The 9,848-nt window shown below is 29.9% G+C and overlaps 1 protein-coding gene across 4 annotated transcripts in view; it reads left to right on the forward strand.

Annotated features, from left to right (window-relative positions):
* The window catches only part of LOC106687086 (tachykinin-like peptides receptor 99D), a 655,917-nt gene that overhangs the window by 631,562 nt on the left and 14,507 nt on the right, over positions 1–9,848 (forward strand). For all 4 annotated transcript variants that reach the window (XM_067053117.1, XM_067053116.1, XM_067053115.1 and 1 more), the window contains one exon: positions 9,006–9,156. In XM_067053117.1, the coding sequence (XP_066909218.1) occupies positions 9,006–9,156 (151 nt within the window). The remainder of the gene's footprint in view (positions 1–9,005; positions 9,157–9,848) is intronic.

Genomic DNA, 9,848 nt, shown 5'->3' on the forward strand with positions numbered 1-9,848 from the left:
TTTATTTTATTATTTTTTTTTTTTTATTTTTATCATCCCATAGGCGTTGATGACCAGAGGGTTTTACGCCTTTAAGCAACAATCAACAACAACAAAGCCAGTATCAAATCATGAATAAAGAATCTGTTCTTCGATTTACTTCACCACTATATAATTGTTTTTAATTCCAACGCTTCGGCCTAATAATCCACACTCAGATACAATCTACAATGATTCATAATAAAAAATTATGAAACATTGCTTGAAATTATTAATGATATCAGCCATTTAATTATTATAATATAGTAAAACATTTAATTTAGAATATTTAACTTAGGACATATGGCAATAATGAGTCTAATTTAACTTTCCCATGCATTTCATCGTTCATAGTCTTGAAGGAAAAGGTTTAATGGAGGGAGGGGATAAGGTAGAAGAAAAAGTGAAGCCAAGAAGGCGTGCATGTGCCTTCCAGAGGCGTGGCAGAGAACTAGGGGAGAAGCAGGAGCTTACGGATATTCCAGTTCAATGTAAACCTTCGTTTGGTGTGCGATGTGTTTTTGGCTTCATTTTTGCTTTAAAGGAGAGTAGGATTGTGCAATCCCCATATTTATAGTATACCTCGTAACATATAGGTAAAATAATTTAATTAATACGCAATGAATTTTACATGAAATAAATAATGTACTAAATTGAAACAACAAATTAATCAGTCTGAACTTTCGTCTCTTCATAATCCATTTCATGGCTTATGGCCTATAGAGGGTCATGATAAGCGAAATTAATTTATTAATTATTAATAACTAGAAATCAATCCAATTCAGAATTATATTTATTAAAACTTTAACTTCTTTTGTTAATTGTAAAAAAAAAATATTAAATGAAACCATGAATGATGTCAATTTTAAGATAGAGCCAGGCATTAGGATGGAATTATGTGTAGTGTAGATATAGTCTAATATCACTAATAATATCAAGAAATAGTTTTATTTTATTTTTGTTTCATTTATTTCAACAAAATAATTATGAATCCTTCTGTATTGAACCTGAGATGGCTGGCTTGTTAGGTCAAAGCATTTTTAAAACAATAGAGTCATGGTGGAGTACCAGCCCTGATACTAGACTTGATATACCTGCCTTCACCTAAAATCAACTTAAAAATGAAGTATTTTTTGGCTAAATATAAGAAGATGGTCAGGGTTGCGGTCAAAAATTATGCCATATGTCCCCTCTCTCACTGACAACAAACAAAAATTCTTAAAATCAACCATTCCTTCACTACGTTTTGGACTTAAGTCTAAAAATAAACTATCTTACTTTTTTACTAATACTAAGGATCCTATTCCTCTCCCATACCGCTCTGACGTTGTTTAACGCGTTCCTTGTTCCTCCCCCAACTGTAATTCTTCATATATAGGCGAAACTAAGAACCACCTCAGATCACGTATCTCTCAACATAAATTATCTATAACTTCCCACAACTCATCCGCTTCCAAACTTTCAGAACATGCCCTTACTCTTAATCATGTTTTTGATTTTGACCATACCACTATTTTAGCCACTGTTCCAAATTACCAAAAGAGACTCATCTCAGAATCCATTTATATACATCTTGAACCCCTTCCAGGTAACCACAAAATTGATAAAAACTACATCTCACATACCTACAGCCATGTTTAATATTAAACTTAATATTAAACTTAATTGACACTAAATAATTTTACGCTCATTTTATTATCATCACCAAATTTTTCTATTATATTTTTGTTTTTCACCTGTTTGTTATCTCTCTATCACTTATATTATTTATCGCTGCATTCACTTATATTTATTCATATATGTTTGATTAACCTTCACATTTACTCTATTTTATTTTTTGGCTAACGAGTCGCGAAAAAAAAGTTATCAGATCTCTATAATTTATCATTTATCAGATCCCTTGTGTAGCTAGATGAGAAAATAAAATCGTGGCAAACTACTACTTTCCAACATCAAGTTTCTTCGAAAAATCTCTTTCATTTGATACTTTTTTACGTTACGCAACTCCGTTCTTTCCTTTTGTACTCCTTACGAAGAGGGAACGGAAGATAATAATGGATGGTGCGTTCCTCCTCCGTTATCATCCAGATCATCTTTATCGTCGTCTTTTGACGATGGGGTTGGGAAGAAGAGGGGGTTGCCTTTTCACTGTGGCGATGGCATTGTCCGCAACACCATGGTTATATATCATGCCTCGGGGCGAGCTCTTACCAAAGCGGCGATACATTAAATCATTTAATCATAACAGCCTTCCAAAATACATAGGATTTGTGCTATTAATTATAAAAGATGTAAACCTCCGATTATTTATTGGTCATGACATAGTACAAGAGCACAAGAGGAGAAAAAAGAAAGTCATTTCACAACTATTTTTGATTACTTTAATGTATACTATATATAATTACAACTAAAACTTGATGGGTCTGCCAATTATAGGCAGGTAGATTAAAAAAAGCGGCAGTTTCAAAACTTTAGAAAAAAATCATTCGTAGCTTCATATCTTTAAAACTAACTACTACCCCTCCCCCCAAAAATCATTTAAAATAAAATAAATTTTCTAAAATATAAATATAGTAATAGATAATAATAGAGCTGTTTACGTCAATAATTTCCGAGATAAAGTTTTGTTTAAAAGCAATATTTCATTGAAAATCTATTGTTAGAGAATTTATAGTAAGAAACCTATATCTCAGAAACCATTCGACGTACAGACGTATATTAACACTTATATTAAAGCTATTTTAAAGTACTATAATAAAGTTTATGACGATTATCTTCGTAGTAGCATTTTTCTTGATATTTGCTAGAATATATTGATTTTGTTCGGACAAAATTTCATTTGCAAAATTCTTTTTTTCAATATATTAATGATGAAATATAAATTAAAATAAATCTGGAACTTTATTTTTTTCTAATAATATCTGGTATTGTCTTCACTTAACCTATCTCTATTACATAACATCTCTCCTACTTAGTCCAGTATTTATTATACAATGGTAAACCAATATTGTATTTTATTTGTTTAAAATTTACGATAAAAATATTTAATCGTACAAAAAATAAGATAGTTCATCTTCACCTCCATTTTTCTTTGAAGGAGGATAGAGTCATGGCTACTTTTGTCGATAATACATAAATATTTCATAGTTATTTATCTCATCTGTGTAGGGGGTACTTAAATTCTTTGTATCAGTATAATACTGATAGTAAACTTGGCACTATTCTATTTATTGTCTATATCGATTCCTCAGTTCAACAGTTTAACATCTCAAAAAATGGTTATTTTGAGATATGCATGTAATCTTAGCTATAAGGGTCTATAAAATAAAACACAGAAGCATAGTAAAAACATATCTCATAAAATATTAGAAAAAAAAAATCCGAGATATTACAGTTATGGACTGTTTAGATCGTACTCTTATTACAAAGATAACATATATGTCTCAAACTAACCATTTTTTGAGATGTTACACTGTTAAACAGCGATATCTATTATATGTGGATTTCTGAAATCAACGAGATGTTTCCGTCTTATACTGAGTTGAATCAGTGTTGTCTTAATATTTTTACAATTACTCCAATCTTTCTCTATCCGGGTGTTCAATTTTTCTGAGTTATCTTCAATATATGATACTCAATTTTGACAATTTATTTTATAAATCGCACTTTTTTTGTCGTTTTTTGTTTTACTTTTATCCGTCATAATATTAAAATGATTAATTAGCTTATTTTCATTGTACAACTACAATTTTAGATTATTTTAATTTAATTAAGGTGTGATTCAATTAATGATTTCTAAATAAAAGAAATTTAACAAGATACTTTACCTACGCCCAACTAAGCAATGTAAAAATCTTCTAGTATATGAACGTAAGTTATTTCTGATTGAAATTAAAAGTATGAAACAAAAGAGATTGATATAATCGCATTCCTGTATATTTTACTGGAAGGTATATCAGGTAATATTTATTGTTTTTAATTTCGTTATATTTTCATGTAAAAGTTTAAAGGTTTAAGTAAAAAATAAATAAATATTTTAATTGAATTTGTCACAACTTTTTTTCTGAGATCGGTTTTATGAGACATAAATAACCAGAGAATTTTGTTTTTTAATTAAAAACTAAAAAATGAAAAATTATTGAAACAATGATTTGAATTTTCTCAGTCTCAGCAGATTTCCTTCGATTAATATTCATATTGACTCACTTCTTATTTTTTACAATTATATACTTATAAAAACTTGAAGAATTGTATATCCAACGGTCTGCTAATAAATTAACTGAAACTTCAAAATGGCCAACCAAAAATTAAACTCATCGGCTTAAATGTATTTTCAAATTGTTTACCAAATTCTGGTATAAAAGGTAGAAAATCAACCTGTTTTTTATTACTGAAGATATAATATTACTGGAAATAATTTTCGTATTTTTACAAATAGATATATTTTTATTTCTTTTAGTAAATATATTTTAAATGTAATATTTCTTAATAGAAATGTATTTGAAAAAAATATCAATATATTTAAATCAACAGTTTCCGAATAGCCACCCTACGAAAATGAGCATAACTCACGTTTAATGAAGCCCAGAAATTTTCAATGCACAAATAGAATGTAGCATTTATTTTATTAACGACCGAAATAATATTGAATTTAATATTAATAAATAATGGGTAAATGAAAAATTTGCTTGATATAGAATGTGTTTTTTGTTTTTTTTAACTTCATTTCTTTGTTCACACCTTTTAGTGGAAATAATATACAGAATGGATTAATCTTGAAAATCTGGGAGAATAAATTAAATCTCATTTAATTCAAAATTGCTTTTCAAATTTGATTCGCTTTGATAATTGGAAAGATTCGAGTGATGATAATTACAGAATGTTTAACCAGGAGCTGTTTAATCAGTGCTTGGATTCGTGCCCCTGTAGATATCATGTTAATTACTGCAGCTGTTTGCTCATTCTTCAAGCAACAACGTGTGCCACAATGCACCTGTTTTCATAGATATAAATAAATTCCAGCAGAATCTACTAATGTTTTTTGTAGTTTTAGATATATTTTATAAACATTATTATCCATTATTGTTACTAAACAAAAAATTATATATATTATTATATATTTCTGGATAAAACGTGGACTTTCTACTTAAACTTACCTATGTAAAACCTACAGTACCTTTATAACCTTGGTGTCTCCATTGAATATACACGTCTCCTATATTTCCCTAAATTACCTTCGTTACACACTTCCTTTTGAAACCCTTACGTTCCTGATTACTTCCTTAATATTCTCCCACTTTGACTACTGTGCGGTTTTCGGGGGTGCCTGGGGATCTCGAAGTAAAATTAGAACGGTTGAATAATTTGTTTGTACGTTTCATATTCGGGGTCCGTAGGGACTTCTCTGTCACCCTATTTGAACTGGCTTTACCCTTCCTTCCGTCATAAATATTTCCTTGCATCCTTCTTCCACCAAGTTATCCAATCCCGCCATCCATTGTTCATCTCAGATCTCTATAAATTTAAATCCTCAGTACCCGCTCACAGCCTTCAGACCTATATGTAACTAGCCATCGAACCGTAGCCTTTGGTAGATCTTTCCTTATCCGTTCCTCTTCCCTATGGAATTCTATTCCCTCCTTTATTCGTTCATCTAATATCCTTTCAACCTTCAAATCCCGCATCTTTATTCGCCTACTGTCCATCCAATTCCCGCAGAATTAAAAGCCTTATACAAAATTGTAAATTTATAGAAAGATAGATGTAATTTAACATTAATATCATTAGTTGTTTCCACTTTCTATATAGAATATTTAGTTATCTATGTATACTCATACAATCATTTTTTTCTTTTATTGTTATTAGAATATACCTTAAGATTTATGGTTTGATAGAGTTTTTTATTTATTATTATTAATAATCTTTTAACAAATCTTCATAATTTGGAATAAATAATTTACAATGCTCAACAAAACGAAGAAAAAAAATAATTACGAATTATTAAATAAGTATAAAAACCAAAAAAATGTTTACAAAACAGAACTGGTGGTCTTAAACTTTTGCCGACTGTGTACATATATATATATATTTTTTTTTTTTGAATGGAATATGGTCCGGGTGCGGTCAAAAAACTCAAATAGTAGATAATTATACCATTTTATTGAGCCAACGTTTCGCCCCACGTTGCAGGGCTTCGTCTGGGCTAAAAAAGATACAAACACTATAGTTACAAAAAGGGGGAAAAAAAAAAGAAAAAACATAAGTGTAAAATAACAGGGGTATTAAATGTAAAAAAGAAAGATATAATAAGAAAAATTAAAGGTTGTAAATAGTAAATAAAAAGGGTAATAGTAACAGATAGATAAGAGAAGAAATATTAAAGAAAGTACAAATAAAGAGATGGAAAAAAAAAAATACAAATCAAATGATGAGACAGAATGCATACCTGTTTTGACGGCAGTCAAAAACAAAGTGACGGTTGGTATTGGGAGGAGTGGGGATGGCAGTTATGCCACAATAACGAAAATAATTAATAATCTCATTATTTTATACTTTACTTTTCCTTTGTTTTTCTATCTGTTAGAAAACTTCTAACATCTCCTTTTCATTTACTATTTACAACCTTTAATTTTTCTTATTGTATCTTACGTTTTTACATTTTATACCCCTGTTATTTTACACTTATGTTTTTTCTTTTCTTTTTTCCTTTTTGTAGCTATAGTGTTTGTATCTTTTTTAGCCCTGCAACGTGGGGCGAAACGTTGGCTCAATAAAATAGTATAATTATCTACTATTTGAGTTTTTTTTACCGCACCCGGACCATATTCCATTCATCTATACACACGGTCAATCAATAATCTTCCAGTATATATATTTTTATATTACATGATTTATTTTCACCATTTTTTTGTGTACACAAATTGTATTTTTCTGAATTCTGAACCTGGCTTTCTAAAAGGATTATTTTCCCAAAACACGAAATCAAGAAAGCTCTTACTCACTTGCTACACAAGGAATTAGACTTCAAACAGTTTCAGATACCGTTATCCAATACTACGAGCGTTTCCACCACAGACTGACTTGCAACCTGAACCCTTTAGATCAAACACTAACCAGGGCAGCCTATGACTGAGGTATAACTGCTATCTGTCTACTAGCTCGAATTTGCTTAGTGCCCATTTAAATTTATGATAAATTTTAACGAAGGTGACTTTGATAAATAATTTTAATTATTAATTTAATGTGAAAGTTAACTAATTATGGTACGTAAAATCCTTGATGCTCCTTATCACGTTACAAATAAACTCATTCACAAAGACCTTAACATCCCATTCACTGCAGATTTGGCCCAAAACAGATATGCGTCTTTTCATTCCAAACTCCTGAACCATCCTAACCTATTAATTCTTAATCTTTCATCCCTGATAATCTTCCGAGGCGTCTGAAAAGAAGATGGCCTCGGGACCTTCTAATTTAAATTAATGCTTGAAGTACCACCAATGGGTGGTTCCTTCCCAAGATTTTCAAGTGAATATGAAACATACCACATATTTGCTTATTGTATTATTTTGTAAAGTTGTAAATTACATTAAATAAATAAATCAACTAATCAGGGTAATTTGTTGGATTGCCCTGGGCAGAATAGCCTGCATGAAGTTGTTTTTTAAATGATTTAGTTCTAAAATTGTATTAAGATTGTCCTTGAGGATGACCGAATTGGCCGAAACGTCGGACTTATAAAGAGAATAAAAACGTTTTGAGACTAAAATAGATACAATTTTATTTATTTAAACAATATTAACCAGTCTCAAGAAAGTGTTAAGATTATGAATAAAATATGTTTATATCGATTGAAATATCTTGGAAAAAATAATACAATTTGAGCAACAAGTAGTATTATTTGTAAAATATGGGCTGGTCTGCGGACAGGTGGTATCTCATTAGTAATATATGTATATGTATGAATATGTTCATTAAACATTTGAATAGCGATAAATTGTTGAGAATAAAATATAAAAGGGTCGAACTAGTAATTAAAATGTCAATTTAGTTTTATTGAAATTTTATGCATCTACGAAATAATTTGTTAATAGCATTATACTTTTATAAAATATAACCTTTGTTAGCGGCTTGGCATATTAGGAACTTTAACTTAAAATAATTTTTTTTTTAAGTTATATTTGTATTCAATGAATAAATGCTTTACACAATTCCTGAGAATAGCAAGGAACACAATTAACACACTCAGAGATTGAGGAAGAGAACGCACGACGGATAACAAAAAAAAACTTGATGCAGTTTTTCAATTTCAGGCGCTTTTTAAATATTACTTTTAAAGATTAAACTATCTTAAAGTCTCCTCTTCCCGTTTTAAGCTAATATTTCAAAAGTACTATACCACCGTCGTTCGCTGGGGGTCTTAGCGGGGCGGGTCCGGCGGGGAAGGATTGGCTTTTTTTGTGCTATGATCTCTTCTTTACAGTCCTCGGTAGTATAGTGGTAAGTATCCCCGCCTTTCTGTTCCCAAAAGCTATTTTTGCACTTTTTATGAAGGCAACGAGGGCAAAGAAAGGACATTTATGTATTATGTATACATATGGTTTTGTTAGAAATAATAATTACAGCGTTAAGGTTAATTATAGCGAGTAGTTTGATCGACGTACATGTCACAATCTTTACCTAGCTTGTTGTATCAATTTTTTTAAATCTTAATTTGGTCCTAGCATCGAATTATTTTTTATCCTTTTGTCTTTCTTATTTATAGTAGTCTACTAAGCCTTCTCAGGTTTTTTTTTCTTAATACTGTTTCTAATATGAGGACAATATGACACACTGTCCATTTTAGAGTTATTGCTAAAATGCTTTTGATGTGGCAAATTACTTTATAATAGCATATATTAAATATGTTCAATACAATTAGTTTTCCTCTCCTGGCATTCCTCGCTCACAATTGACAACTGACTGATTATTTTTTGTATTTGTTGCAGATACAACGTCCTATTCATGGTTATGACTTACTTCATTCCAATTGGCTCGATGGGATTCACCTACGTCAGAGTAGGCATCGAACTATGGGGCAGTCAGAGTATTGGCGAATGCACTCAACGCCAACTGGAAAACATCAAGTCTAAAAGAAGGGTATTTTTTTTAAGTATATTTATATAGGATAGCTACTAATTTTTACTTTAACTTATCTATATATGTAATAGTACTATAAGGATTATATATTTAGGGAAAGTATTGCAAAGTTTTGAATTCAAGTTTACAACTGAAATTAATGCTCCCCTAAGTCCAAAAAAAAGTCTCTGTGTGTCTGTATGTGAACAAACTCGATCAAAAACTTAAAGTCGAACGAAATTGAAATTTTATATTTAAGGATTAGAATGTGACAGCAAATTTGTCGATAAAATCCCCATCAGAATGCCACTTTATATAGAATCGATTTTTTACATTTTTTTATTTCTCTAAAATCATTTTAAACGATTTTGACTAAACTCGGCGTTTTGACATAGAATTAAATGATCTTTAATATCAACTAGGTCGTATTTTTTTTATTTTTATACCAGATCGGCCTGGTGGGCCTTACATGGTTGATATAACTTATATTATATATATTTTTTTAACAGTTGATTATGAGGGAGTAAGGTCATACAAATGACCCCCCTAACTATACAATGTTCTTATAAAAAGAAAAAAAATAATAATAAAATAAATAGATAAGAATAATGCTTCTTAATAAAAGAGGAAAGTAAAATTAATAACAAAAAATAATGATATTGGTACACTTAAATAAAACAAACAATTGTCTTCTAATAGTAAAAAGAAACAAG

Source organism: Halyomorpha halys, unplaced genomic scaffold (assembly GCF_000696795.3).
Source record: "Halyomorpha halys isolate HHAL.00 unplaced genomic scaffold, Hhal_1.1 Scaffold4.1, whole genome shotgun sequence".
In the NCBI taxonomy this organism is placed as follows: Eukaryota; Metazoa; Arthropoda; class Insecta; order Hemiptera; family Pentatomidae; genus Halyomorpha; species Halyomorpha halys.